This window comes from Aspergillus homomorphus (genome assembly GCF_003184865.1).
Source record: "Aspergillus homomorphus CBS 101889 unplaced genomic scaffold BO97scaffold_42, whole genome shotgun sequence".
NCBI classification, from domain to species: Eukaryota; Fungi; Ascomycota; class Eurotiomycetes; order Eurotiales; family Aspergillaceae; genus Aspergillus; species Aspergillus homomorphus.
In genome coordinates this window covers 47,361-73,882 of record NW_020291928.1, presented here as the reverse complement: position 1 = coordinate 73,882, position 26,522 = coordinate 47,361, and the positions used below count along the sequence as shown (strand labels likewise).

Here is a 26,522-nt window from a genome sequence, read left to right as displayed (position 1 = left end):
ACTTGGGGTTGCGGGTCAGCCAGCGGTCACCAATAGTGGTCAATCCTGCACTATCTATCGGTTCTTCCCAGGAGGCGATCGACACGATCTCGGTAGATGCAGCCGCGGGCGGCTGGCTAAGAATAGGCAGGGAGGGGCGGCCACCTCGGTCTCTTCTTCCGCTGTGTTCGGCGCAAAGGAAGAAGGCAGGCGCGCCAGGCAGGCAGGCCGCACGAGCTAATGGTGGTCGTGGTGGTGGTCGTGGTAGTGCCGCCATGCAGGTAAAGGATTTAGCCCAGTCTTTCCCGGGTGTCGAGGGGGATTGTGTGGGTGATATTTGTGGGGAGGGGTGGAGGGATAGAGTTCTGGGAATTTGATTGTACTGTGGTTGTGCTTGTGATCCGGAATAAGGATTTATCCCGGTATTTCTATAGTCTACCACGGATGGAGGGAGATCAGAAGAGTATGGTTTGTGGATTGTAGGTTGTGATTGTGGATTGTGGATTGTGGATTGTGGATTGTGGTGATGGTGGGATGTGATGTTTCCCTGCTACTCTCGTACCTACTACCTAGGTACAAATAATCTCTCTCTATGCCGACCGACCGGGGAAGAAGAGGGCGAGACCGCCGCCGCGGGGCGGGCGGGTTTGATTTGGTTTGGTTTTTCTTAGGGCTGGCTGGTTGGTTGGCTGGTTAAATCGGGACAGAGAGGTCCGGAGATACTTGGTCACTTCCAGTTTACCCTTCAGCTCTTTTCTTTTGAGTGTTGGTAGAGTCTACTTGGGACCGCAATTGCATGATGTCGGCACTGGCTCCGCTTTGGGGGGAAAAAAAAAAAAGACCGTACTACCAGTTACAGACCATGGAACTGGGACAGGGTCTGGATTTTGTCCATTGGATTTGTGCCTTGTGGTGGTGGTGTCGCCAAGATGGGAAACCGGCTACTTGGTACTTCGGTGAAGGGAATAAATGTGTAGTTTCTACGAGTAAGTCAACCTTGACGAACGGACGGTCTTGTCCCGGTGGCACAAACGGAGACGGAGGGACCGGTGGGCGTTCCGGAAATGATTTTCATCTTCCAGTTTCCCAGATCTTCACCAAGGGAAGGACAAGACGGACGATGATGGTCGGGTTACAGATTCCCATTGGCAATCTGGGCGGTATTATTGGGGGGGTTTAAATTGATGGTGTCGGTAGCTGGACTATGGATGCATGCTTGTTCGGACATGCGTGGATGGTTGCAGAGTGAACGGAGGAGGGAGGTTCGAGAGATAGCTCGGTGATAAGTGTGTCCCAGTTGCTTGTCACTGGTTTCAAACACCGGGGCAACAGAAGAAAAGAAGCCAAGCTGCATACCGAAAGTTATCGTTCTCTCTCGGCTCACCCATCCATGTCTGGATCGACTCTCCGGTGCATAATCTGACACTTGGCGAGTGTATGTACGTATGTATTGTACATGCATGATTCGAAATTCGTACGGACGGCGAAGCAGGCGTTCGCCGTTTGTTCGGCGTTGGTTTGGCGGCTTGTCAGGTTGGATTCTTGGTGGAGGAGGGGAGGAGAGGAAAGGGAAAGGGAAGGGGGAGGCTGGGCCGAGCGGGCATGCGCGGACGATCTGCGCTGCCTGCTTCGCCTATTCACGGACCTTCCCTCCCTCCCTCCCTCTTTTCTTCCCTCTCCGGTTGCTTGACAAGATCCAGATCGATAATGATGATGATGATGATCTCAGTTCCTGTCCCTCCACAGCTTCGTCCTAGATGGAAAACAATTAACCCGAGCACCCGAGGTTCATCATCTCCAGGGACTATCGTCCTAATTCTCCCGACAGGTGGTGCTTTCTTTCCCCAGCAATTGCCTCTGGGGGTTTGTTTATTCTGAGTGTGGAGGGGGAATGGACTCGTAGCTGTACTGGATATTTTGGCGGTGGCGGAGGATCTCTCTTGGTGGGGGAATCTGCTTATCATTCAGCTTGTTTGAGTACGTCAAATCAATAGTCATATTTCGGACAGCCAATGATGGTCCCGGACGAACGGAGAGAGAGAGAAAGGAAGTATTGAGGCAAGCGAACTGGGAACCAAAGCTGGGGCGACGACCATCCCTCAAGCTGCAGTCCGGTGTGCCGGTGAAGATAAACCAGAGTGTATACTACTTACTCAGGACTGCAATCTCACCCCGGAATTGTTTGGTTGCTGTTGCTGTTCTCCGCCTTCCCGCCCAGTAGTCTACACACAGCCCTCAGTGAGTGAGCGTCTTCCACTGTAGTCCATCGTCCATCGCGCCTTCCTGTTGCAGCGTTCCCGGGAAGAGCCCCTCCTTCCGTTTCTTCTTATTCTTCCTCCTCCCTCCTCTTCTTTTTAATTTCTTCCTCTCCTTCTCTTTCTCTTCTTCCTCAATCAAAATCTGCACATCCTCCCTTCTCCTCCTCCTCCTTCCTCCTCACCTTTCCGGGGTTATCCCTAAATCTTCCATACTTCGGGTAAGTGCTTCCTCGGACTAGACAGACTACACGTTCCCCGCCTGTTGTTCTCGCTCGCCCGTTCCGAAACCGGGCCTTTTTCTTCCCCTCCTCGATCTTCCCCCGGAGTCTGTTTTTCCTTAAGCTAAAGTGACTCACTTTGGCTATTTTTCCGGCTATCAATTGGTGTGTGTCGGCTAATACTGAGATTTCTTTATCTAGAGTCCTCTGTAGCTCGTGTTCTCGACCCGTGCCTGCAGAGCTTCTTCCCTGTCCACTTTTCCCCTCCTCCCCCTTCCACCCCTCTCTCTTTCTCTCTCTCCCTCCCTCTACTCTACCACAACGTCATAATCTTCTTATCTACCCACACCCACTTTCCGCCGCCGCAAGCTCTCCCCCCAACACCACCACCCCTCCTCATTCCTCCTCTCCCTTTTACTCTTCTCTTCCCTTTCCCTCTTCAAACCAATCACACATAACCCCGCCAATTCACAATGGCTTCTCCTCAACGCCAGCCCGAGGAGGCAATTGATGACACCGAGTTCATCGACGACCACAATGACCACCACCGGGATTCCGTCCACACCCGGCTGCGGGCCAACTCCGCCATCATGCAGTTCCAGAAGATCCTCGTCGCCAACCGTGGTGAAATCCCCATCCGTATCTTCCGTACCGCCCACGAACTGTCTCTGCAGACGGTCGCCATCTACTCCCACGAGGATCGTCTCTCCATGCACCGTCAGAAGGCCGATGAGGCTTACATGATCGGTCACCGTGGTCAATATACCCCCGTGGGCGCCTACCTGGCCATCGATGAGATCGTCAAGATTGCTCTGGAGCACGGCGTTCACCTCATCCACCCGGGTTATGGTTTCCTGTCCGAGAATGCCGAATTTGCTCGCAAGGTCGAGCAGGCCGGTATGGTCTTCGTCGGTCCTACCCCGCAGACGATCGAGGCCTTGGGTGACAAGGTCTCGGCCCGTCAGCTGGCCATCCGCTGCGAAGTCCCCGTCGTGCCCGGTACCCCGGGCCCCGTCGAGCGCTACGAAGAGGTCAAGGATTTCACCGATACCTACGGCTTCCCCATCATTATCAAGGCCGCCTTCGGTGGTGGTGGTCGTGGTATGCGTGTCGTCCGCGACCAAGCCGAGCTGCGCGATTCCTTCGAGCGTGCCACTTCCGAGGCCCGCTCGGCCTTCGGCAACGGCACCGTCTTCGTCGAGCGCTTCTTGGACAAGCCCAAGCACATCGAGGTGCAACTGCTGGGTGACAACCACGGAAATGTTGTCCACCTGTTCGAGCGTGACTGCTCGGTCCAGCGTCGTCACCAGAAGGTCGTTGAGATCGCCCCCGCCAAGGACCTGCCCCAGGAGGTTCGGGACAACATCCTGGCCGATGCGGTCAAGCTGGCCAAGTCCGTCAACTACCGGAACGCCGGTACTGCCGAGTTCCTGGTCGACCAGCAGAACCGCTACTACTTCATCGAAATCAACCCCCGTATCCAGGTCGAGCACACCATCACGGAGGAGATCACGGGCATTGATATCGTCGCAGCTCAGATCCAGATTGCTGCCGGTGCCACCCTCCAGCAGCTGGGTCTGACCCAGGACCGCATCTCCACTCGCGGCTTCGCCATTCAGTGCCGTATCACCACCGAAGACCCCTCCAAGGGCTTCTCGCCGGATACTGGTAAGATCGAGGTGTACCGCTCTGCCGGTGGTAACGGTGTCCGTCTGGACGGTGGTAACGGTTTTGCCGGTGCCATCATTACCCCCCACTATGACTCCATGCTGGTCAAGTGTACCTGCCGTGGTTCCACCTACGAAATCGCTCGCCGCAAGGTCGTCCGTGCCCTGGTCGAGTTCCGTATTCGTGGTGTCAAGACCAACATTCCTTTCTTGACCTCCCTTCTCAGCCACCCGACCTTCGTCGACGGCACCTGCTGGACCACCTTCATCGACGACACTCCCGAGCTCTTCGCCCTCGTTGGCAGTCAGAACCGTGCTCAGAAACTGTTGGCTTACCTGGGTGACGTTGCTGTCAACGGCAGCAGCATCAAGGGCCAGATCGGCGAGCCCAAGCTCAAGGGCGATATCATCAAGCCCACTCTGTACGATGCCAACGGCAAGCCGCTCGATGTCTCTGTGCCCCACACTCAGGGCTGGAAGCAGATTCTGGACCGTGAGGGTCCCAAGGCCTGGGCCCGTGCCGTGCGGGCCAACAAGGGCACTTTGATCATGGATACCACCTGGCGTGACGCTCACCAGTCCCTGCTGGCGACCCGTGTGCGTACCATCGATTTGCTCAACATTGCCCACGAGACCAGCCACGCCCTCTCCAACGCCTACAGTCTGGAGTGCTGGGGTGGTGCCACGTTCGATGTTGCCATGCGTTTCCTCTATGAGGACCCTTGGGACCGTCTGCGCAAGCTCCGCAAGGCTGTTCCCAACATTCCCTTCCAGATGTTGCTGCGTGGTGCCAACGGTGTCGCCTACTCCTCCCTTCCCGACAACGCCATCTACCACTTCTGTAAGCAGGCCAAGAAGTGCGGTGTGGACATCTTCCGTGTCTTCGACGCTCTCAACGATGTGGACCAGCTGGAGGTCGGTATCAAGGCGGTGCACGCCGCGGAGGGTGTGGTCGAAGCCACCATCTGCTACAGTGGTGACATGCTGAACCCCCACAAGAAGTACAACCTCGAGTACTACCTGAGCCTCGTGGACAAGGTGGTCAAGTTCGAGCCTCACGTCCTGGGTATCAAGGATATGGCTGGTGTGCTGAAGCCTCAGGCCGCTCGTCTGCTCATTGGCGCCATCCGGGAGCGTTACCCCGACCTTCCGATCCACGTCCACACCCACGACTCCGCCGGAACCGGTGTGGCCTCCATGATTGCTTGCGCCCAGGCTGGTGCCGATGCCGTCGATGCCGCCACTGACAGCCTGTCGGGTATGACCTCCCAGCCCAGCATTGGCGCTCTGCTCGCCTCCCTCGAAGGTACCGAGCACGACACCGGGCTCAACCTGAACCAGGTCCGCGCGCTCGACACTTACTGGGCTCAGCTGCGTCTGTTGTACTCGCCCTTCGAGGCCGGTCTGACCGGCCCCGACCCGGAGGTCTACGAGCACGAGATCCCCGGTGGTCAGTTGACCAACCTCATCTTCCAGGCCAGCCAACTTGGTCTGGGCCAGCAGTGGGCCGAGACCAAGAAGGCCTACGAGGCTGCCAATGATCTCCTGGGTGACATTGTCAAGGTCACTCCCACCTCCAAGGTCGTTGGTGATCTGGCCCAATTCATGGTGTCCAACAAGCTGAGCGCTGAGGATGTTGTTGCTCGCGCGGGTGAGCTCGACTTCCCGGCCTCCGTCCTCGAGTTCCTGGAGGGCTTGATGGGTCAGCCCTACGGCGGATTCCCCGAGCCTCTGCGCTCCCGGGCCCTGCGTGACCGTCGCAAGCTCGACAAGCGCCCCGGTCTCTACTTGGAGCCTATCGACCTGCCTAAGGTCAAGAGCCAGATCCGCGAGCAGTTTGGTGCTGCCACTGAGTACGATGTTGCCAGCTATGCCATGTACCCCAAGGTCTTCGAGGACTACAAGAAGTTCGTTGGAAAGTATGGTGATCTGTCCGTCCTGCCCACCCGCTACTTCTTGGCCAGGCCCGAGATCGGCGAAGAGTTCCACGTCGAGCTGGAGAAGGGTAAGGTCCTGATCTTGAAGTTGTTGGCCATTGGTCCTTTGTCCGAGCAGACTGGTCAGCGTGAGGTCTTCTACGAGGTCAACGGTGAGGTGCGCCAGGTCAGTGTCGACGACAAGAAGGCGTCGGTCGACAACACGGCCCGTGCCAAGGCCGACTTGGGCGACAGCAGCCAGGTCGGTGCTCCTATGAGCGGTGTTGTCGTTGAGATCCGTGTCCACGACGGTCTCGAGGTCAAGAAGGGTGACCCTCTGGCCGTCCTGAGCGCCATGAAGATGGTATGTTCCTTCGGTCCCATGTTTTGTTGCCTTCGACAAGATGCTAATCTATACTAGGAAATGGTTATCTCCGCCCCCCACAGCGGTAAGGTCTCCAGCTTGCTGGTCAAGGAAGGTGACTCTGTCGATGGTCAGGACCTGATCTGCAAGATCGCCAAGGCCTGAACCTGGACTAAAACTACTTGACGCCAAAAAAAACCATGATTTATGTTGCTTGCGGTGAGCGCTAGTCTTCAGGTCTCAGTGAGGATTTTGAGGTGTTTTGATATTTGTGTTTCAAGCGTGTTTCTGGGTTGGTTCTTTTCTGTCTAATTCAATTTTCTTTCGACCACGAGCTGGTTGTCCGAACATAATCTCAACCATATCAATAAACAAGTAGAATTCATTTCGGTTTCGATTGTCCTCATGTTGCGTTGTAGGCATCGCATTGAACATTTACATACATACGCACAGATCGCCATTCGAACCATGTGTTTGTGCTCCAACCCCCAGCCGGGATCCCAGATAACATCTTTCCAAAGCAGGAGAGGTGAATGAATTCTATTCTTCGTTATAGCTTGGCGCTGGAAGCGCTGTCCGACTCATCCGCCGCCCTTAAGGCCTTCCAGACCCGCATCGCCTCATCCCAGAAGACATCCTCCTTGATCTGGACCGAGCCGTCGGGCATCAGGGTCCGGACCTGCTTGTGGCCCTTGGTCCCCCACTGCAAGTCCCGCTCCCCATGCACGAACTTTTTGAAGGGCTCGACCAGGGCATACCAGATCACGGGCCTCTCTTCAGGCTCGATGCGCTCGCCATTGCCCCAGAACCAGATATACTGATCAGTGGCATGGGTCACGCCCCAGCTGGGAGGGATGGACTTATCCGCGCACTTGAGACGATATTCGATGCGATACCGATACACAAGATTCTCTTCTTGTTGCTCGGGGGTACCATCTCCCTCGCTGCAGCTGGCCGTCTCAGCAGCCCCGGACGCCAAGACATGCACCAACCCCCTCTGCATCTTATGCACCTGCATATCAGCATACACGCGCCCAAACGCATCCGTCCGCCAATTCTCCACGCCCGCGGGTAATTCCCCGTCGGGGTAGTACAGCGCCAGGAGCGTCTCCACCAAGACGTCCGGATACTCCGCCAGCAGCCGGTCCCGCAGCGCAGGCAACGAATCCTCCGCGGGTGGGAACCAATTTGCGTAGAGGTTACGCTCGTCGCGACACTCTCCGCATAGGATCCGGATGCCCCGTTCCCGGACCCGGTTTGCGAAGGTGCCGTCGTCGAGGCTGGCGAAGAGGTTTCCGGGGATAAATGTGCCGTCGGTTGTAGGTCGGAATTGGTTGTTTGTTGGTAGGGACATTGCGGCTTTGAGGAGGGTTGGTGCGGGGGTTGTGCGGAGGTGTTGGAGTTTGAGGCTGGGTGGGAGGGTGAGGGGGATGTTGAGGTGCATGAGGAGTTGCGTGAATTGCGTTTGGGCGGTTGGTGGGGGTTTGGGTTGTGCTACCGGGCTGTTGGACCAGATGCAGATGCGTTTGATTATTGAGGTTGATGGTGGTTGGGTTAGGTCGTAGGATAGTTGGTGGAAGGTTGAGTAGGCTCCTTTTTTCGTATTTTGGGTTCGTTAGAAAGGGGATTTATTTGGAAGTTGTCAGAGGGGGGGAGGTGGAGAATATGGGGGAGGAAGGACCTCACCAGCTGAGTATCCTGCTACTGTTATTTCGGAGTGATTGCCTCCAAATAGATGGATGTGGTCCCTTGTCCATTCGAGCGCGAGTCGCTGGTCCCAGAAGCCGTGGTTGCCCACGCTCTCATTCACGGACGCTGCGTCTTCTTCTAGCTCGCTCGAGTACAGGAAGCCGAACACGTTCAGTCGGTACGCTGGCAGGACGATGATGGCGTTCAATTCGGCGTCGCCGAGGAGGCCCGCGGCCGAGAAGGCGTTCGGATCGCCGAATTGCAGGAATCCGCCGTCTTATTGCTTCGGTCAGTTATGCTCCGGTGCATAGGGAGAAGAGGTAGACATACGGATGAAGAAGAGGACTGGCCAGCCTGTTTTGATTTTAAGCGTTAGGTGGTATCATTTATCATGTCTTGTAGATTCAAGGCAACTGTTTCCAGATATCAAGGTCAGGGCCAACCCGGAGGTTGAAATAGCTGTGACATACCACCCTTGGGCGCCTCGCCAATCGGCAGCCAGATGTTACACTGGAAACAGTCCTCCGTCCAGCCGTCCTCCGATACCACGTTAAGGAAACGAGGCTGCGGACAGATCCCTGTACGTCCGTCCGCCTGGCCGGGCTGGTGTTCGGAGCCGTACGAGTAGGAAGGCGATAGCTTCCGGGCTTTACGCCAGCGTTGCAGAGGTGGGTGGGCGTAGCGGACGCCGCCGAAGTAGCGGCAGAGCGGTTTGTTGGTGGATTTGTCGTGCAGAGTCACGCCTTGGATGTAGCCGTGTTGGGCCAGGAATTGGAGATAGGGTTGTTTGGTATATTCCATGGTGGGTGAGCTCAGTTGAGAATGCAGAGATTGGGGAGTTGTATTCGACGCAATTAGGGTGGTTTAGCTTGGGCTATATAAGCCCTGGGGATTAATCCCTTGAGGAGTTGTTCTATGGACTGAGGGACTGATTATGAAGATTGTTGATAAGTGCATTTGATAGCCGAGCCGGTAGAGGGCGTGGGGACTGGTGATTGGCACCCGCAGGCACCCTGTCGGCAAGGAAGCCAAGCAGATGCTGGTATTGGATAAGAAAAAGAGGGGGATAAACAATGTTATAATCAACCATTGATCAGCCGTGGTGGTTGAATGATAAGATGGGGTGACGGGGGAGGTGCGGAGAAGAGGAGAAGAAGAGGAGGCAATTCCGCATTCCGCTTCGGCTTCATAATCTGGACTCCGACTGAATGAGCAAGCAGTTACTGGCCTGAGGCCGTCAGGCACTCTCCCCTCTACTTCCCCGGATTCTCTCACTGCAGCTGGTCACATGTTCAGCTCCACTCCCCTCCCAGTCCCACCAACTACAGTACTCGTCCATGTACAGTACAGTACATCACTTCAGCAAGTACAGCTTTGTTTGTGGGATGATCCTGATCAACAAAACGATGTATCTGATCTCCAATCAGCTCGAGAGGATTATGTTATCTCTCGATCGACTGTCCCCCCGCATACGTCAGGTCCGGTGACTGGCGGTGACTGGAGCATCCATGGATGGATGATGATTCATGGGCCATCCTGTCTACGCCTCCCATCAGTGGCTCATTGGCCCAGGCTCGCTCTTTCGCCCCCCTCTTCGATGATGAGCTCTTGGTTCGCATGCATCATCATCTCCCAGGGTCTGTTTCACAGCACCGGGCTGACCCCTCTTCTCGATCCCCCGGGAGATATATTACATGCTACGCCGTCGTTCCCAGTGCCACAGTTTACCCTCTAACAATTCCCGCACTGTATACTTTCACTCTGATCGCAAACCAAGTCAAATAAGAACATTCGAACTTTGGTACGTGGCTTTAGCTTACGATTTGACCCTTACAATCTCGTTTTTGCTGCCATCAGAATGACGCCGAGACTCGCAATCCTGAATGAGAGTGCATGTAACTCTGTTTAGCAGAGCAGTGCAGTCTTTTGTCTCCTATTGTCACACACACCATAGTCTCCATTTCCTGTCTTCTTATCTATTCTATCCTCTACTTTGACTCACGGAGTAAGCAGTTGACTGCAACTTCGCTCACCCATCGTGCCCAAACTCCCTAGTACAAATTGAAACCATGAGCAAAGATCAGCCGCAGTCTCCCCGTCACTGGCACGGAGACTTCGGAAACCGGTACGAGCATCAAAACGTCTGGGTCCGCGGTGGTCCGTCCGCCCCCTACTTTCGCCGGCCCTCTGTGCCGGGTGGTTCGGTGTTCAACACCGCGGCGACGACGACGACCGGACCGGAGATGACTACCGACAGACGTGTACGTCTTTGTCTGATTCAATAGCTTTAGTCTTCCTGTCAAGCCCTTGCCGTGTGCTGTGCTATCTCGTTCATGCGTGGAGACCTAAGCAGAGAACAACCATCTCGTAATAGCGAGGGGATCTTTCCATCGGCTGACACCTTAAGCAGGGCTCTAACTCCTCCGACATGTCAAACAGCTCGAACAACATGGCCAGCAGCCCTCCTCGGGCCCCAGACAGGAGACGCTCCAGTGGCCAGAACTCGTCCCTGTTCGGGGGTCTCACTAGCCAGAAGCGTAACTCCGCCGACCCGAACTTCGCATCACGCCGCGAGAGCTATACCGAGCAGTCTCAGTCGGGTGGTATGTTCGCCAGGTGGTGGGATGGATACACCCGGGGAAGTAACCAGGGGAAGTAAATGCCCATCAATATGAAAGGGTCTTGTTGTTATATGGCTCTTGTTTTCACGTATCATTTCTTTTTTCCAGGTTGGAAGTCTGAGACGATGAGTCGAGAGGAAGGAAGGTTTCTGATGTTGTGTTGTGATTAGTCCGGAAGCAAAACATCAAGAACGGCTGGATTGATACTATGTCATTTATGCATCGCAGTCTTGTAGTATATTCAAGAGATCATGTGCTTGGCGCATAAACTTCGTGTCTTCTTTCCCATTCCGGTGAAAAGCCCGAAGGACGGGTAAGTCCTTCAAGGTAATTATTTTCCGTTGTTGATGGCAGACTGACAGGGTGTAATAACCTAATAGGTATGGAACATCAAGCCCAAGGATCAAGGTTGATATGATCGACCGGGGCAGATGGTTAAGCATGGAGTCAAGGCGCTTTTGGTCTAGTGTCGTCTGGGGTAATGGATCTAGAGTTCAGTCCTTGATCGATTGGCGTATCGCTACGAGTCTACAACTACGGTCTGACTACGCCCAGACTGGAAGCGTAGAACCAGGCAAAACTTGCCCGTGCCTCTAGCACCAGATCTGAGAAAGGAAGCCATGAGAACTTGCCTAAGCAGAGGTCCCCTCAATGGAAGAAACACTGACCCGCTGTCTGGTAAGAAAATCCTTCCAGATAGACGAAGCCACAGGCCATGAAGCACACCCACACCAGAAGGAACACCATCATAAGATAGTGCAGGTGGCAAAAGACAAAGAGCAACGAAGAACGAAGCATCATTGTCACCAACCAGAACATTTTGTTTTTTTCAATCAATGGTTATGCGGAAAATCATTCACCCTTTGTGAAAGCCTTCATTGAGAGAAAAGTGGGATGTGTGTTTTTGTGAGGAAAATCGGGTGGGGTAATTTGATATCTCTAACACGCCTAACCTCATTGCCGTGATAGAAACAGAGTTTCTCAGAGCAGAGCGACAAAAAAATTTGGAAAAGAAAAACGCCTGCCTCTTTTCTGTCCATTTCTTTTCGTTCAGAGATCGGTTCTCTCTGTGTTTTTTGTCCGTCATAAAAGCACATCGCCTGGTCGAAAAAGAAAATGGCTTTTCCTTTCCCCTCTTCCCGTCATTGAAGACTTTCATAAGGGAAGTAATCCAATCATTTCTTTGGGACGAAAATGCATTTACCGGACGATACCGTCGAAGCGGTTCTTGAACCACTTGATGGTCTCGGTCTGGTTGATGCGGTGCTGGGAACCGATTCTGGCCTTGCAGCGGCGGCGCTTGGCAACACGCTCACCGGGACGGGTCCTATTTGATTGACATTGTCAGTGCCCGGTGTGCTTGGAGATACGTCGAACGGGATGGCGAGATCTTTGCCCCAGGTGCAAAGGTCGGAGTGCTACTCACATGCAGCAGTAGAAGTCCATGCCGTAGATACCGATACCGGGGTCGTACTTGATACCCAGATCGATGTGCTCGGAGATACCGAAACCGAAGTTACCGGTCTCGGAGAAGTTGCGCTTGCGGAGCTCGTACTCCTTGACCTTGAGGCCACGCTCGAGAATCTCCTCGGCCTTGGGGCCACGGACGGTGACGTGGACGGAGATCTTTTCGTTACGGCGGATACCGAAGGTACGGACGGTGTAACGGGCCTTGCCTGTAGGTTGTGATCCATCAGCCCATTGTCCCTCCTTTGCTTTCCCATCATCGCTTCTTGTCGTTCTCCTTCGCAATATTCTTGTCATCGAGATCGGGATCGGGCGTTCTTACTGTAGACCGGAGTCTGACCGCTCAGCTGCTCGAGCACCTTAGCAGCGCGGGTAAGTCTGTCACCAGACTCGCCGACAGAGATGTTGAGCACGAGCTTCTGGATGCGCAGCTCGCGCATAGGGTTGGCGCTCTTGTCCTTTCCTTCCGACTGCATGGCGAAAAAAGAATATGTTAGAAATTGGGTCTTTCTTCGAACAGAACTTTGCGGAAAAAAATCGAGATCGTGTGAAAATTCGAAGGATATGTATCTTCAAGTGCTAGTGTTTAATCTGGTGGAAGGGAAACCTACCATGGCGACTGCTTTTGGCGTGAACTGGTCGACTGGTTGAGTGAAAGAGAGACAGGATCGAAAAGTGTGGAAAAGGGAAATGTGTGGGTTGACCGTGTGGGAAGCGAGAGCCCTTAGTGGCTTGGCATCGGCCGTCGGGCGCCAAGACCGCAAGAGCCGCGCTTCATGGAACCTCAAGTCCAGGTCCCGGAGAGCTCAAGTCTGAAGTCAAGTCAAGTGCCACCCCAGTCTTGCTTCCCCCCAAAACTGCGCGTGCTGTCTCCTTGGATAACGGAGTGAAGATATTCTGAAAAGAGTCTTCTTCGCACTTGTCCCGGACTCCCGCTCTATTCTTTGAATCCCTATCTCAAGTCGCATCCGTGCGCAAAACAATAGCCCAACATGGCCAACAAGCAGGGCAAGATGGTAAGCTGCGTCACTCCCTCCCCTCACTCTTATTGATACGTGATTGGAGTTTGATGAAATCAGTTGAGCTAACTTCTTTTTGTTATCTTAGCAAAACCTCGTGAGTCCCTCGTCTACGATCTCGGGTTGTCGCCATGTTCCACCTCTGACCTTTTACGCAGATCAACTACCGGATGAGAGTTACCTTGAACGATGGCCGACAGATGACAGGACAGATGCTTGCTTTCGACAAGGTACATAATCCCTTCAGCGCCTCTATATCCCAACCGTGTGTGGTTGGATGCATGCTGACATCTCCCCCGCAGCACATGAACCTCGTCCTCGCCGACACAGAAGAATTCCGTCGCGTCAAGCGGAAATCCAAGCCCACCGCCGGATCGACGACTGCTGGCCTTGTCGAAGCCGAAGAGAAGCGAACCCTTGGTCTGACCATCGTTCGTGGTACTCACGTCGTCTCTTGCTCCGTTGATGGACCCCCGCCCGCCGACCCCTCCGCACGTTTGGGTACGACTGTCCCCGGTGCTGCTGCCGCGGCAGCCACCCTCGCTGCTGGCCCTGGCATTAGCAAACCCGCTGGACGTGGTCTGCCCGTCGGGCTTGGGGGCCCTGCTGCTGGTGTCGGTGGACCGCCCCCTCCCCCTGGTGGTTTCCCCGGCTTCCCTCCGGGTGGCTTCCCTGGCGCGCCGCCTCCGGGCTTCGCTGGTCGCGGCGGACCTGCTGGAGGACCTCGTAAGTTCTCTTTCCTCTGATGGTATCGATGAGCTGTATGGCTAATTGATATTTCAGCTGGCTTCGCTCCTCCTCCTGGCTTTGCGCCTCAAGGTGCTCCTCGTAAGTAGCTTTCGTGTCCTAAGGTCGTATACTTGCTTGACTAACATTGTTCCCACTGCAGCTGGCGCTTTCCAGCCTCCTCCGGGCTTCCAGCCTCCGGGTCAGGGCCGGGGTTACCCCCCTCCCGGGTTCGGCGGACGGTGATTTGATAGTAGGTAGCGTGGCATGATGGCTTACGATCTGGCTATGACGGAAGCATGGCAGATATCGAGTTGAAATTCGAGCATGAGGCTTAAATCCCGTTCTTCGTTGGTGGCGTATGGGAGCCTCAACCAATTAAGCACAGCATCCCAATTTTCATCAGGCAAAGGCGTTTCGGCGTGTGCGGATGCCCCTCAGATAAGAAAAAGTCGACCGAAAACACCCAGGCTAGGATCGGCGGAAGTAATGTTAGAGATTCTTCCAGCAAGCACTGTACTATTCAAACATAATGAGACCCAGAGCGCTTTCTTTCTTCATTGTATTCAGATATTCGTACTACCGCGTCACAAAGCCCCGTCAATCGGAGTCAACCAATTCCGGCAACTGGCCAACACGTGACCCTATCCGAGCCTCTCCGCCCGGCGAACGGCGCAGTGACGGCGAGAGCAGGCAAAGCAACCCTCGCTCTGTCTTCTCAGTCCGTTCTCTCTCTCCTCTCAGCGTCACTCTCCCCTCCGTCCTTTCTCCCCTTTATAGTTCAAAATGGCCGCCGCAATCAAGGCAATCAACGCTAAGATCCGTTCCAACAAGGTTCTGGACTATGTTTGCTCTACACGTACGTGCTCCTCCCCGGTTACCTTGCCCGTACCCTCACCGAGATCGGCCGGCGAACGAGGTCTGCAGTAAGGACGGCCGAGCAAAAGAGACGACGAGCAGGTCGCCTTCCAAACCTGCAGCAGGCGTTGCGAATGCGCATTGCACTTCTCCTGGTTCCAATAATCAGGCTTGAACAATGGCTAACGGATCTCCATTGTTTAGATTTCTGGGGCCCTGCCTCCAACTTCGGTATCCCCATCGCTGCTGTCATGGACACCCAGAAGGACCCTGAGATGTACGTTTGACCATCCCTTCACACAACCTTTCTCCAAGGGAGAGTCTTGGAATTCCGTCCCGGAGATCAGCCATATTGCAAGCAACAAAGCCATGACCGACCCTATCCATCTGCCTGAATCCTGGACTTGAAAGCGCTGACGCACCCTCCTCTCCAGCATCTCCGGTCAGATGACCGGCGCCCTGGTCATCTACTCCGGTACCTTCATGCGTTACGCTCTCGCCGTCTCCCCCAAGAACTACCTCCTGTTCGCCTGCCACGCCATCAACTTCTCCGCCCAGCTGACCCAGGGTTACCGCTACCTGAGCTACTGGAAGTACGTTTTCCCTCCCCCTTCTCCCGCGGCCCAGCTTCTCGCCTATAAAATAGCACAGCATACCCACCATCAAACCTGTTATACCCCCTCCGTAAAGAAAACCGAAACTAACAATCCCACCAAAAACAGATGGGGTGGCCGTGAAGCCCAGCTCACTAACGCCGCCCAACAGGGCAAGGAAGCCACCGAAGCCGGCCAATAAATCTGATCATATCCCAATCCATCGGTCTTGAAAACGGCCCTTCTTTTTTTTGGTTTGGCTCTCGTCTCTCTTCCGCTTTGTGCTGTATGGGTGGGTTGATCGATCGCGGGTGCTGGCTGTCCTTGGGGAAAAGATCCTGCAGCTTGGGGATGCTGCGTGGGTGGTTTGTTTTGTTTAGCTCCCCCAGTTTCTGTGGATGTATGGCAGAGGTGGTGCTGCTTGGAGACTCTTGTCAAGGTTACAGTTGCCGCGTCGGGGCTCTCTCGTTTGTCATCAGCGGGTTCGTGCATGGCGGGTGCTTTGTGTATATAGCCCTCTTTTACCTTTTTTTTTTCTTTTATGCTTTGATCGCTTCCTACTAGAATTTGAGAATGGTTTGGGTGGGTTTGGTTCCTCTTTGTAGGTCATTTTTGCTGGGTGGTGCGGAGGGGTTCGTGGGTTGTACTAAAGCTTCCAAGTGTCTATTGGACGATCAGGTGTGATGTATATTCGTAAAATTGGCAATCTCGTCTAAAGTCTATATCAAACATAGCCAGAGTAAAACCCACAAAAAGGAACAATGGAAAAAGAAACAGGCTGAGTTGGTCTTGAGAAACGGTCCTGTATCCAAGCACAGAGACAATCATGATTGTAATCGAACGGGCAGAAATATGTATCAACAATAGCATTTGTAGTGGCTTCATGGTAGCGTCCATCACATACGTACTGGACGGTTCGTTAAACCTTCCAGGAAAGGGTCGGGAAGACAGATCGTGGAACATCTATACAGATTGCGAGTCGCAGTAACCGGGCGGCTTGACGTCTCCGCCGCCGATCCAGTTGCTGAGCGTCAAGGAGGTCGTGTACACGCAGCTGAGAACACCGAAGATGGCCAGTGCGATGTCGGCGATTTGCTGCCTGCGAGACTGCGCACAGGCTTTGAGGTGGAGCAGAGGCTGTAGGGGATTTTGTTAGTGTCGGGGAAGGGAGAGAGAGATGAGAAGCTGAGAGCTTACCGGATACACATAGATCAACGGCACGCAGGCGAAACTTCCAACGAGCGAGACGAACTTGTCGAGATCTTCGGCGCCGCCCCAGGCGACGAACGCGCAGATCATGACGAGGAAGAATCGGAAACAGTTCTTCTTCCACTTGATCCACGGGTTGTACTTTCCGCTGCGCGTGAACAGCTCGTTCTCCATGATACGGATGGCAGGGAAGAGCTGGAGCGGGGTGCTCAGGAGAATGGCAAGGGAGTAGAGGAACTGCACGGCGTTCACGAATTTGTCATCCTGGGGCAGGTTCAGGATAACAACCGTTTTGGTCGCGGAACCGTAGGCTGCATAGCTGACAGCGCCAGCTGAAAGGAAGATAATCGTGATGATGACCATGACGCCGGCCAGGACGCCAGGGAAGCGGTGGGGTTCCTTCATAGATTCTTGGATGGGAATAATCAGGCCAATTCCTTCAAATGTGAAAATAGCTGTTCCGATAAACAGAGTCCACGTGGATGGGTTAAAGGAGATGATGTCGGAGATCCCACCCTGGTTCGAGATGGTGAGGAAATCGTAATAGAAGAGATAGATCAGACCAAGCAGAATAAACAGATCGGCGATCAGTGCAGTGAAACCAAGTTTGCTGATATCGCGAATCAATGAAAGAGGCAGGAAGATGACCAGCTGCAGCAAAACCATGAACTTAATGTCAATGAAAGACTTGCAATTGCTGACAGCAAGGACGAAGGCCTGCAGGTTTTCAGCCGTAAACACAATATATGCCGACACGAAACCCAGTTGACTCAGGACGATGGAGCCGAGGATGATGCGCCGCATGTGTTTACCGTAGAGTTGGCCACCGATATCACCAAATGAGCCATCGACCTTCAGTCGAGTACTGACCAACAAGATGAAGCAGTAGAAACTGAGAAGTGACACTCCTAGCAGAACCATGCTACTGAACAACATTCCTCCGTTCAGGAAAGCTCTCGGGAGGAACAGGACTCCCGTTCCCACAAAAGATTTGAGTAGGAGAAGAGCCGCACCAGTCATCGTGTTGTTTCCAGTACCTCCACGCGGCTTGCGCTTTCTCCTACCAGCAGTATCCGGGCGAAGCAGAGCGGAGTCTTCGCCAGGTTCTCTACCTTCCGCTTCATCGTAGGTATCAGACGAGAAGTACTCGTCAGGGCCCAGCACCTCATCATCCTCTTCCAGCTCCTCACCTGCAAAGTGACCATAGAGGGTCAAGAATTCGAGGAAGCTGCTTGTCGGGAATTGAGGTTGACTGACGGGCGCCTGCACCCCCGAGTCTTCGGAGTCCCCGGGGCCTACAGCTCTTCGCAGATAGTCTCTGCGAAACCCTCCCGGTACACGAATGCTGTTGATATTCATCGTTTCGTCTTGGGGCAGTGGTCGGTTATGGCTGAAACTCCTGCTGCGTTGAGGTTTGCGCAAGGAGTTTCCTGATTCTGCGTCCTCCGCCCACCTGTAAACCTGCCTGGTTATATCACCACCCTGCAGTTGTAGACTGGAGAACTCGTCATCTGCGTTACTAGCAGCATCGCCTGAGAAATAGTAGTCCCGGCCGTCCCCATTTTGAGGTTGCACCAAATGTCGCTTGATGACTTCTGGATCTTCGTAAGGACCTGCCGAATATTCCGAGCCTTCTCGTCCATCGAAGGAGCCGTAGTTCGATCGGATGGGTTGATTGAGCAGGGCAGGAGACGCGGTTTGTCTGGGCGGAGTCCCTACTCTTGCTGGCGGCGATCTACCCATATAATCCTGAAGAGCAGAGGAAATCATCGAATGACCCGGACCTGGTATGGAGGAAGAATGATCGACTTTGCGATAATCCTCGACGGCGCCGCTTGCCGGCTGCACGGGCACGGGCACCTGCCTGGACGAGTAGGACTGATTGGACGGAGAGGGGATTGGCGACGCCAGGCGTGCGATAGAAACATGCCTCACAGAGGCGTCAGTTGCAGGAGATCTCGATCGCATTGCGGAGGTGGAGATTGGCGACGATGAACGGGGCCGTAGCGACGAGGAGCCCTCCCCATTGTCGGATGCCTTTGGGGATGACATTTTGGCAGATGGTTCAGAAACTGTCCTTGTGCAGAGATCAGAGAACCCTGAATAATCCCGAAAACTATTCGTCTATTTTGAGTTCTTCGGAAGTGAACCAAGATTCAGGGATAACCGGTTTGAGGAGAAGAGTGGATTGATAAGAGCGGAGAGTTTGGGGGAGAGAAAGAGAGTTGTAGGTCGAAAGAAAGACGGGGATAAGTGCAAGCCACAATCCATTCACCGCATTAGACCGACAGGGACACTAACTAGCTAAGGCTCCTGCGACTTGACTTAGCTAGGTAGTCTGTTTTCCAACGCAACCCGAAAAAGGACGAGGCGGGCGAGAGGTCCAACCAGGGGGGTGGATATGGTGAGGAGGAGGAAGTAGTATTGAAACTAAGTAAGGCAGACAGCCGAGGGATTGTAGACGAGGCAATACGAAAGAGGAGACGAGGATTTGCATTGTTTGTTTTGACACATGAGGTCATCGCCGCCCGACAATCTGGAGATAAAGTTGAGTTGCTTTGCTTTCCTCAAGAATACGCACACGCGGTTGACATCCTCCCCTCCACTCTTCTTTCGTTACACAAGAATTGCTGCTGTTGCTGTCATCACATTACTCTCCTCGTGATCAGGTCAGCAGCATATTCTATCGCCTAGTCTGGCCTTCACTCCCCTTCCCCCCCTCCCCCCCCCTCCTTCTCCTCCTACCTCAATCCTCCCCCGACTTTGACTGTTACGCACCGCAACACCCCTGCCAGTCTATCGGTGGTGCTTACATGCAGGCCAGGTGGACGCACACTTACTTAAGGAGTGGAGGCGCTGGAATCGATGACTGACCAGCGGGTCGGCAATTCTTCGGACTCTCTGTCTCGACGGAGGCCCAATTTCTCCACGCGCACCGCTGAAGAAGATGTCTCCAGATTAGATCCTAGCGAATCGACCAAAGCATCACCAGAAGACAGTAGTAAAGCCTTCCACGGGAAAAGTGCAGGTTTAAATCATCAGGACCGTCAGAATGAACCGCTGAGCTCATCTCCACATTCGCCTGAGCGGCACCGTCACTCGCTTCCTACCAATGTCCTCAGTAATGCCACCCAATGGTGGGGAGGGCAGGGCAGTGATGGAAGGCATGATTTCCCTAGGGAAAGGATCCTTCCTCCACCCCCAGCTTCAGGGCCCTTTAGAGAGTCTGGCGTAGACCAGAAAGAGCGCGAGGCTCAGAAACGAGTTTCCGAAAATTATGACAAGCTTGGGACGTTTTCAGGGGTCTTCGTACCAACGACCTTGAACGTCTTGAGCATTTTGATGTTTCTCAGGTTCGGATTCATCCTTGGGCAAGCTGGACTGCTGGGAATGTTTGGTAATCTTATGCATGCTGTTGTTGGAGACCTATGGTTGACTAACAGGAATAAGGTCTGCTTGCCATTTCGTACACCATCAACCTGGTGACGACGATGTCTCTCTCCGCTATCGCGACTAACGGTACGGTCCGAGGTGGCGGCGCATATTACCTGATTTCGCGCTCACTAGGCCCCGAGTTTGGTGGTTCCATTGGGATTGTGTTCTATCTCGGATATGTGCTGAACACTGGCATGAACGCTGTGGGTCTAGTTGATTGTTTCAAGCAAAATTTTGGCACAGAATCTGGTACCTGGGCCAATTTCCTTGAAGAGGGCTTCTGGTGGCAGTATCTCTGGGGAACCATCATTCTGGTCCTATGTACTGGCATATGCTTGGCTGGAAGCTCTATCTTCTCCAGAGCCAGCAACGGACTGCTGGTGATCTTGCTTGCTGCAACCTTCAGCATACCTTTGTCTGCAGTATTCATGAAACCGTTCAGTATCCCCAAAATTGGGGTCGAATTCACGGGTTTCCGTTTACAGACGTTGTTAGAAAATCTCAAGCCCAAGCTCACTAAAGGCGCGGCGGGCAGCCAGCTCCCAGGTCGTGAGAATTTTCAAGACCTGTTTGGTATCTTATTCCCTGCTACTGGGGGTATTTTCGCGTAGGTGCTCTCCCCGAGACTATAGAGTACGAGACTCACACATCAGCAGCGGTGCTAGTATGTCTGGAGACCTGAGAAACCCCAGCAAGTCCATCCCGAAGGGTACTCTGTGCGGCTTGGGGCTCACGTTTGTGACCTATACTTTGGTCATCGTCGCCATGGCTGCATCCATAACACGGGAGTCATTTTACAAAAATGCCAATGTCGTACAAGTAGTAAGTGATCGGGCCAAGCTAAACGCATCACCACGTGCTGACTGTGCGACAGGCTAATCTCTCGGGGGCTCTTATCCTCATGGGGGAGTTCGCGACGAGTTTCTTCTCCTCATTGATGGGAGTCATCGGGTCAGCTAAGCTGCTACAGGCTATTGCGCGAGATGGTCTGCTTCCCGGACTCGGGGTCTTTGGGCAGGGCACGAAGAAGGCCGATGAGCCTGTCTACGCGATTATCATAACGTTCATAGTCGCCCAGGTCACGATGCTGTTCGACATCAATCAAATTGCCTCATTTGTCACCATGACCTATCTAATGACATTCTTGGTAACAAATCTCGCCTGTTTTCTACTGAAGATCGGATCTGCCCCAAATTTCCGGCCATCCTTTCACTACTTCAATTGGCAGACAGCAGCAACAGGTACCTTGGTCTGCGGCGCGAGCATGTTCTTTGTGGATGGCGTCTACGCTTCTGGCTGCGTCGCGATACTGATGCTACTCTTCCTCCTTATCCACTATAGTTCACCGCCAAAGCCATGGGGCGATGTGAGCCAGAGCCTGATCTACCACCAGGTGCGAAAGTATCTACTTCGGCTTCGGCAAGAGCACGTTAAATTCTGGCGACCCCAGATTCTGTTGTTTGTGACCAGCCTGGAAGAACAATCTCGGATGATCTCCTTCTGCAATTCTTTAAAGAAAGGCGGCTTGTTTGTGTTAGGTCATGTCCTTGTCACAGACGACTTCTCCGCAGCCGTGCCGGAAGCCCGCCGTCAACAGAGTGCATGGACCAAATTTGTTGAGAATTCTCGAGTTAAGGCATTCGTTAACATCACAGTTTCCCCCACCCCGGAATGGGGAATTCGCAATGTCGCTTTGAGTGCGGGGCTAGGCGGCATGCGACCAAACATTGTCATCATCGACCAGTTCCGCAAAGGCCGGTCGTTGGTGGAAAGATATCAACCCACGAACCGAAGAGATTCGGGACGGAAAGACTCAGGCAGCAGACGCGTCTCGCGTGAAGCATCTACGGACATGGAAGACTCGCCAAAAACGCCAATGGTCTGCAGAAGTTATGTGACGATCTTGGAGGATCTACTTTTCAAGCTGCGCATCAATGTTGCTGTAGCCAAAGGGTTCGAGAATCTGGAGCTTCCCGGCCCGCACGGACAGCACGCGAAGAAGTATATTGACCTCTGGCCGATCCAGATGAGTGCAGAACTAGGCGCGGACACCGAGAGCAAGAAGAACGTTTTGACTACGAACTTTGACACGTACACGCTGATTCTGCAATTGGGTTGTATTCTCAACACCGTACCCTCTTGGAAGAAGACATACAAATTACGGGTAGCGGTATTCGTTGAGTACGAGACTGATGTCGAAGACGAACGCGGCAGAGTTGAGGCGCTGCTCGAAAAGCTCCGAATTGAAGCCGAGGTTCTGGTGTTCTGGCTTGCATGTGGCGATCTCAAAGCGTACCGCATCATTGTGAATGGCGAGATAACTCCCGAGACGGAGGGCTATGCAGACCGTGTACACGAAGCTCTCAAGGATGAGGATTGGTGGCAAGACACCCAGCGGGCGCGTAGCATCCACGAAGCACAGAATCAGGCCGAACTAGGCGCAATCGCGCACTCGAGGGAGAGGATGTCCAGTTGGCCTGTTCAGAGTCCGGAAAGTATCCAGCGACCACCACCGCACCTGGTTGGGGGGCTGAGGAAGCTCATGCAGTCGTCCAAAAGACGACGATCCATCTCCAGCTTCCGTGGTCTCGGCAGCGTCAGCCTCGGCATGCAGACGCACCGCCTGCTCGACGCTCTCGTGGACTACGACGTCTCCAGCGACTCCAGCACAAGCGATAGCAGCGACGAGGAATTCGAACCTTATCGCGATGACGACGACTCGGAAGACGAAGGCGAGCAACAGAACGACGACGCCGCCCAAGATTCCGAGCTAGCACCTGGCACCATCAAAGCCAAGCAAAGGGCATCCTCATCGTCCGACGCCATCGCCCCGGACCAACCCGTCCCCTCGATCATCATGACAGCCGACACCAGCCCAGACGCAGCAGGGACGCCCCAAACACCGCCCTCACCATCGACCATCCCCGTGCGACCGAAACCCTCCCGCTCCCCTTCCAGCAACCGCTTCAGCTCCTCCCCAATCCCCGAAGCCCGCGTCAACACCGAAGAAGACGGCGCCGGCCCCTCCATCATGTTCGCCGCCAGCTCGTCCCCGCCGCGCTCCACCTCCCACCACCGCGTAGACTCAATCTACACCCGCCGCTCCTCCTCCGGCCCGTCAGCCATCCTCGCGGCGAAAGCGGCCGCCGCATCCGGATACCCGCAGCAGGCGTCCGTGCCCTTCTCGTTCAACGACCTCCCCAGCCGCGCGCAGCATCTGATCCTGAACGAGCTGATGGCGCGGCATAGCGAGCACACGGCAGTGGTCTTCACGACGCTGCCGTCGCCGTCGGAGGGGACCGCGCAGAGCGAGGCGGCCAGTGCGTCGTATCTGAGCGATCTGGAGATCTTCTGGCAGGGGTTGCCGCCTTGCTTGCTGGTTCATAGTAACAGTATGACTGTGACGATGAATCTGTGATTTTAGTTTGGTGGTGGAATGGACAATATAAAAAGAAAATAAAAAGATGAAAAGATGTGCAAGAGAAGAGAAGAAATACAAAGAGAACAGAAGAGAAAGGAGATTCACAAGGTCATTCGCTTGTGTGATATGTGTGTATATAATTTGTATCAGCAATGACGATACCATTTGATTTTATATGCTCGCTTCAGCCAAGATGGTTGGTAAATATATCCGGGCGGATTCTGAGCCAGTACTCCAGATGAGAGATGTGGGGACAAGTGCGGGAGTTGGTGTTGGTTGGGTTAGCGAGGGAAATATATACTACCACCGTCAGTCAAAATATACCTCACCGTTTAGTATTTGCTACAAACCAACCACACAATCAGAATCGACAGTGCACAAACGAACTCGCATAAATCGAATATAATATCAAGTCATGTACGGTACAGCTTTCAAACAACAAACCCAAAAAAAAGGCAACCATGCCCCTCCCACAAGCTACTAAGCTCTCACGCATTGGCACTATAGTCAAAGAACCCAGCCCCAGTCTTGACCCCCAAGTCGCCTCGGTCCACGATATCGCGCAGATACTTCCGCGGGCCATCGGGGATCCCCGACCGAGCCTGCGCGTAGTGCTCCTCGATCGCCAGGATGACGTCGAGGCCGGCCACGTCCATCTGTTCGCAGGGGCCCTTGGGGGCGTGCAGGACGGCCTTGTACATCTCGTCAACTTCCTGGGGGGTGGCGATGCCTTCGTCCAGCACCATCAGGGTCTCTCGCTTGATGGCGGCCCAGATTCTAGGATTGCGGATTAGCTGTGGCTGTGCAAGCTTTGCGGTAATCTGGATTGAGGTCGGTTTACCGGTTAAAGATGTAGCCCATTGAGTCCTTGCGTACGTGGAAGGGGAGGAACCCGTGCTCGCGGGATTCATTCATGAGGAGGGGGATGATGTCCGGGCGGGTCTTGTCGGTGCCCATGATTTCGAGGACTGGGGGGTGTTACTTTTTTTGTTTGGAAGGAGGGGGCGTAGGTGAAGGGAAGGGGGTGGGTGTTATGTACCTTGTGTTTCTGGTGGCCAGACTGCGACGGTGAGGTTGGTGTTAGTTTGCATGTTTTTTGGGTTGTTTTCCAATATGGATGGGAGCAAGAGAACTAACATGAGTGTAGGTTCACGAATCGGTCATTGGCTTTGAACCCCATGCCTTCGCAGACCTCGGTGATCGAGTGGCTGCTAGAGTTGGACGCAATGATGGTGTCTGGATCGGCTTGGCTGTCGAGCTGCTGGATGACGGATCGTTTGCATTTCAGGTTCTCTGGAGTACACTTCTGGGGGTTAGATACTGCAACACTGGAAAGAACATATAGCTTCCAAGGAGGATAGTCACCTCGATGACCAGCCAAGATTCGCGAAGCGCCTTGTCAAGCTCGGCGATCGTTAGCCCATGAACTGGGCCTCGTTTGTAGGGTGATGTCTCCTTGTTGCGCAGCTCCTCGATCGTGTCAGATGCTTTGGATAGCTGGTCCAAGTCTTTATCGACAAGGTAAACAGGTCTCCCGAGACGAGACCACTGATGACAGTGTTTAGCACCTTGAATTGGAGTTGTGATGGGGTTGGACAGAGTATACCATGTAGGCTAGACGTGAGCCTTGTGTGCCTGCACCGAGCAGGGTGATAGCGTTCGGATGGGGTGCCATGTTGCTTGTATGTGTAGTTATTGTGATTCCGTAGCTCTAGCTGAGATCGTGCAGTCGACAGAATGGTTGAATTCGCTCCAGATGATTGCTTCTCACATGATGGAGGATAGGCAACGCGCGCAACTGCCTTCTTTATAGACCGTCCGTCTCCATGGCTAACTTGTCCAAAGCACCACATGTCCCAGAATCGCAGCTCTGAGGCTCTGACCAGTTCCGGCAATCAATGAACTCATCATGCACTTTCGTTGGATCCAGAACAGCGAAGTGGCAGTGTGAGCTTTGAAGCTAGTCAACAAGGATGTAGAGTCGAGTTTCCGGGCGGTAACGAAAAGCATTCCCTGCAGGAGACGAACTCAATCCAGTGCACTGTTCCCGTGAAGGAAAGACCTTGCGGCAAACTAATTTGACAGGGAACTTGGAACCACTGCTTCAATGCACTGCAGCTAAAGTCAACAAACTCCACTTCTGACGTACTCTTACTTCAGCTTTGTTCTCTGCAGAATATCGTCGGCAGTCTACTTGTGACTGACCGCAGAACTGCCACCTGCTGCCATCTGCTGCCATATGCCCAGTTGGTAATATCAAAGTTTGTGGCTTGCATCGAGCCCCGGGGCAAGTGACTAACAAGTAGGTTTTTACCAAAGATTTGTACAGGCTGCTAACTCTGACCAAGGCTCTGAGGTTGTCATCTGAACCAAAGAGACATACTTCCTGGAAGTCGGGGAAGTCGGGGAAGTGCTCATGGCCGCCTCCTACCAGCCAAAATTGTGCGGCACCCATTCCGCACGTTCAGCGAGAAGCCCCATAGAAAGTTGGAGAATCTTTGCGGCAAAGAAAGGAGGCTGTGACGTGTGCCCAAAAGGCGCCTCGTTATATGCAAATTGAGCCTCGTGTATGGCCGGATAGAAGTCCCGAAGGAGTTGTCCTGGTTGTAGAGCCCGCCAACCCGATGATGTCTTGCAATAACCTCATCAAGAAACGATGCAGTGTAAGGGCATCGAGAATGATACCGTTAAGGCTCAGCACTTTTGGCATGGCAGCAGCTGTGAGGACATGCTGCTTGTGCCATGCATTCTCTTTCTTGTCGAACACAGATTCGTCAATACGACCGGACAGGAAGACTATCATGTCCAACGCCTCTATCGCAACACACATGGCGTTAAACTCGGGGTAATTTGGCCATTCAATTTCTAAGGGGTCGTTAATGGCAGTCCCAGAGGCGTTCCGTTATGGAGGGTTACGGCACGTTGGCTTGCGTGTTCATGCACCAGTCCGCCATTTGAATACAGCTCGTAGCTGTTTCGGCTCGGATGCTTTATAATAGGTAGGTCTCAGGTGACCATCTTTGAGCCGACAAGACTCTATTCAGTTATTGCATCTCCGTATGTTGCCTGCTATATGATCTGG

General features: G+C 53.8%; 10 protein-coding genes across 10 annotated transcripts; 5 read left to right on the top strand and 5 right to left on the bottom strand.

The window, feature by feature from the left end:
• Window positions 1-2,928: 2,928 nt before the first annotated feature.
• On the top strand, window positions 2,929-6,567 carry BO97DRAFT_417215 (pyruvate carboxylase; the record flags this gene model as incomplete). The annotated part of the gene is made up of 2 exons (XM_025696467.1): window positions 2,929-6,402; window positions 6,460-6,567. 2 exons carry the CDS (start codon window positions 2,929-2,931, stop codon window positions 6,565-6,567), a joined length of 3,582 nt encoding a protein of 1,193 aa, XP_025548111.1.
• Window positions 6,568-6,823: 256 nt separating this feature from the next.
• On the bottom strand, window positions 6,824-9,215 carry BO97DRAFT_397171 (putative carboxylesterase). Its single transcript, XM_025694115.1, has 4 exons — window positions 8,562-9,215; window positions 8,422-8,445; window positions 8,089-8,367; window positions 6,824-7,995 (listed from the first exon to the last, which is right to left on the bottom strand). Exons 1-4 carry the CDS (start codon window positions 8,890-8,892, stop codon window positions 6,953-6,955), a joined length of 1,677 nt encoding a protein of 558 aa, XP_025548110.1. The 5' UTR covers window positions 8,893-9,215; the 3' UTR covers window positions 6,824-6,952.
• Window positions 9,216-9,763: 548 nt separating this feature from the next.
• On the top strand, window positions 9,764-10,839 carry BO97DRAFT_190802 (uncharacterized protein). The gene is made up of 3 exons (XM_025690462.1): window positions 9,764-9,892; window positions 10,105-10,352; window positions 10,502-10,839. Exons 2-3 carry the CDS (start codon window positions 10,161-10,163, stop codon window positions 10,748-10,750), a joined length of 441 nt encoding a protein of 146 aa, XP_025548109.1. The 5' UTR covers window positions 9,764-9,892; window positions 10,105-10,160; the 3' UTR covers window positions 10,751-10,839.
• Window positions 10,840-11,912: 1,073 nt separating this feature from the next.
• On the bottom strand, window positions 11,913-12,793 carry BO97DRAFT_417212 (60S ribosomal protein uL5; the record flags this gene model as incomplete). The annotated part of the gene is made up of 4 exons (XM_025696466.1): window positions 11,913-12,039; window positions 12,139-12,388; window positions 12,502-12,649; window positions 12,791-12,793. The coding sequence occupies 4 exons, from the start codon at window positions 12,791-12,793 to the stop codon at window positions 11,913-11,915; spliced, it is 528 nt and encodes a 175-aa protein (XP_025548108.1).
• Window positions 12,794-12,978: 185 nt separating this feature from the next.
• On the top strand, window positions 12,979-14,461 carry BO97DRAFT_397164 (small nuclear ribonucleoprotein-associated protein). Its single transcript, XM_025694114.1, has 6 exons — window positions 12,979-13,195; window positions 13,287-13,295; window positions 13,357-13,428; window positions 13,501-13,924; window positions 13,982-14,026; window positions 14,088-14,461. Exons 1-6 carry the CDS (start codon window positions 13,172-13,174, stop codon window positions 14,168-14,170), a joined length of 657 nt encoding a protein of 218 aa, XP_025548107.1. The 5' UTR covers window positions 12,979-13,171; the 3' UTR covers window positions 14,171-14,461.
• Window positions 14,462-14,641: 180 nt separating this feature from the next.
• On the top strand, window positions 14,642-15,993 carry BO97DRAFT_408017 (pyruvate transporter MPC1). The gene is made up of 4 exons (XM_025695759.1): window positions 14,642-14,783; window positions 14,987-15,059; window positions 15,217-15,375; window positions 15,505-15,993. Exons 1-4 carry the CDS (start codon window positions 14,711-14,713, stop codon window positions 15,575-15,577), a joined length of 378 nt encoding a protein of 125 aa, XP_025548106.1. The 5' UTR covers window positions 14,642-14,710; the 3' UTR covers window positions 15,578-15,993.
• BO97DRAFT_190688 (uncharacterized protein) lies at window positions 15,954-16,433 on the bottom strand. The gene has a single exon (XM_025690461.1). The coding sequence runs from the start codon at window positions 16,336-16,338 to the stop codon at window positions 16,039-16,041; it is 300 nt and encodes a 99-aa protein (XP_025548105.1). The 5' UTR covers window positions 16,339-16,433; the 3' UTR covers window positions 15,954-16,038.
• On the bottom strand, window positions 16,068-18,983 carry BO97DRAFT_445780 (putative amino acid transporter). Its single transcript, XM_025698586.1, has 2 exons — window positions 16,573-18,983; window positions 16,068-16,512 (listed from the first exon to the last, which is right to left on the bottom strand). The coding sequence occupies exons 1-2, from the start codon at window positions 18,634-18,636 to the stop codon at window positions 16,339-16,341; spliced, it is 2,238 nt and encodes a 745-aa protein (XP_025548104.1). The 5' UTR covers window positions 18,637-18,983; the 3' UTR covers window positions 16,068-16,338.
• Window positions 18,984-19,345: 362 nt separating this feature from the next.
• On the top strand, window positions 19,346-23,564 carry BO97DRAFT_375572 (putative cation chloride cotransporter). Its single transcript, XM_025692993.1, has 4 exons — window positions 19,346-19,981; window positions 20,035-20,626; window positions 20,676-20,841; window positions 20,894-23,564. The coding sequence occupies exons 1-4, from the start codon at window positions 19,450-19,452 to the stop codon at window positions 23,435-23,437; spliced, it is 3,834 nt and encodes a 1,277-aa protein (XP_025548103.1). The 5' UTR covers window positions 19,346-19,449; the 3' UTR covers window positions 23,438-23,564.
• Window positions 23,565-23,826: 262 nt separating this feature from the next.
• On the bottom strand, window positions 23,827-25,329 carry BO97DRAFT_190668 (3-hydroxyacyl-CoA dehydrogenase family protein). Its single transcript, XM_025690460.1, has 6 exons — window positions 25,047-25,329; window positions 24,806-24,988; window positions 24,578-24,743; window positions 24,480-24,500; window positions 24,282-24,408; window positions 23,827-24,217 (listed from the first exon to the last, which is right to left on the bottom strand). Exons 1-6 carry the CDS (start codon window positions 25,113-25,115, stop codon window positions 23,929-23,931), a joined length of 855 nt encoding a protein of 284 aa, XP_025548102.1. The 5' UTR covers window positions 25,116-25,329; the 3' UTR covers window positions 23,827-23,928.
• Window positions 25,330-26,522: the final 1,193 nt, after the last annotated feature.

Excerpts from the sequence above, each read along its gene's own strand:
- BO97DRAFT_397171 (XM_025694115.1), bottom strand. The coding sequence starts at position 8,892 with ATGGAATATACCAAACAACCCTATCTCCAATTCCTGGCCCAACACGGC. Across the intron at positions 8,446-8,561 it reads TGGCGAGGCGCCCAAGGGTG|GCTGGCCAGTCCTCTTCTTC; the intron begins GTATGTCACAGC and ends AAATCAAAACAG. Across the intron at positions 7,996-8,088 it reads AGTAGCAGGATACTCAGCTG|GAGCCTACTCAACCTTCCAC; the intron begins GTGAGGTCCTTC and ends ATACGAAAAAAG.
- BO97DRAFT_190802 (XM_025690462.1), top strand. The coding sequence starts at position 10,161 with ATGAGCAAAGATCAGCCGCAGTCTCCCCGTCACTGGCACGGAGACTTC. Across the intron at positions 10,353-10,501 it reads AGATGACTACCGACAGACGT|GGCTCTAACTCCTCCGACAT; the intron begins GTACGTCTTTGT and ends CACCTTAAGCAG.
- BO97DRAFT_397164 (XM_025694114.1), top strand. The coding sequence starts at position 13,172 with ATGGCCAACAAGCAGGGCAAGATG. Across the intron at positions 13,429-13,500 it reads AGATGCTTGCTTTCGACAAG|CACATGAACCTCGTCCTCGC; the intron begins GTACATAATCCC and ends TCTCCCCCGCAG. Across the intron at positions 14,027-14,087 it reads TGCGCCTCAAGGTGCTCCTC|CTGGCGCTTTCCAGCCTCCT; the intron begins GTAAGTAGCTTT and ends TTCCCACTGCAG.
- BO97DRAFT_408017 (XM_025695759.1), top strand. The coding sequence starts at position 14,711 with ATGGCCGCCGCAATCAAGGCAATCAACGCTAAGATCCGTTCCAACAAG. Across the intron at positions 14,784-14,986 it reads GGACTATGTTTGCTCTACAC|ATTTCTGGGGCCCTGCCTCC; the intron begins GTACGTGCTCCT and ends TCCATTGTTTAG. Across the intron at positions 15,060-15,216 it reads ACCCAGAAGGACCCTGAGAT|CATCTCCGGTCAGATGACCG; the intron begins GTACGTTTGACC and ends CCTCCTCTCCAG.
- BO97DRAFT_190688 (XM_025690461.1), bottom strand. The coding sequence starts at position 16,338 with ATGTTCCACGATCTGTCTTCCCGACCCTTTCCTGGAAGGTTTAACGAA.
- BO97DRAFT_445780 (XM_025698586.1), bottom strand. The coding sequence starts at position 18,636 with ATGTCATCCCCAAAGGCATCCGACAATGGGGAGGGCTCCTCGTCGCTA. Across the intron at positions 16,513-16,572 it reads CGTTGATCTATGTGTATCCG|CCTCTGCTCCACCTCAAAGC; the intron begins GTAAGCTCTCAG and ends AATCCCCTACAG.
- BO97DRAFT_375572 (XM_025692993.1), top strand. The coding sequence starts at position 19,450 with ATGACTGACCAGCGGGTCGGCAATTCTTCGGACTCTCTGTCTCGACGG. Across the intron at positions 19,982-20,034 it reads TGGACTGCTGGGAATGTTTG|GTCTGCTTGCCATTTCGTAC; the intron begins GTAATCTTATGC and ends AACAGGAATAAG. Across the intron at positions 20,627-20,675 it reads GCTACTGGGGGTATTTTCGC|CGGTGCTAGTATGTCTGGAG; the intron begins GTAGGTGCTCTC and ends ACACATCAGCAG.
- BO97DRAFT_190668 (XM_025690460.1), bottom strand. The coding sequence starts at position 25,115 with ATGGCACCCCATCCGAACGCTATCACCCTGCTCGGTGCAGGCACACAA. Across the intron at positions 24,744-24,805 it reads AATCTTGGCTGGTCATCGAG|TGTACTCCAGAGAACCTGAA; the intron begins GTGACTATCCTC and ends AACCCCCAGAAG. Across the intron at positions 24,501-24,577 it reads ATTCGTGAACCTACACTCAT|TCTGGCCACCAGAAACACAA; the intron begins GTTAGTTCTCTT and ends TCACCGTCGCAG.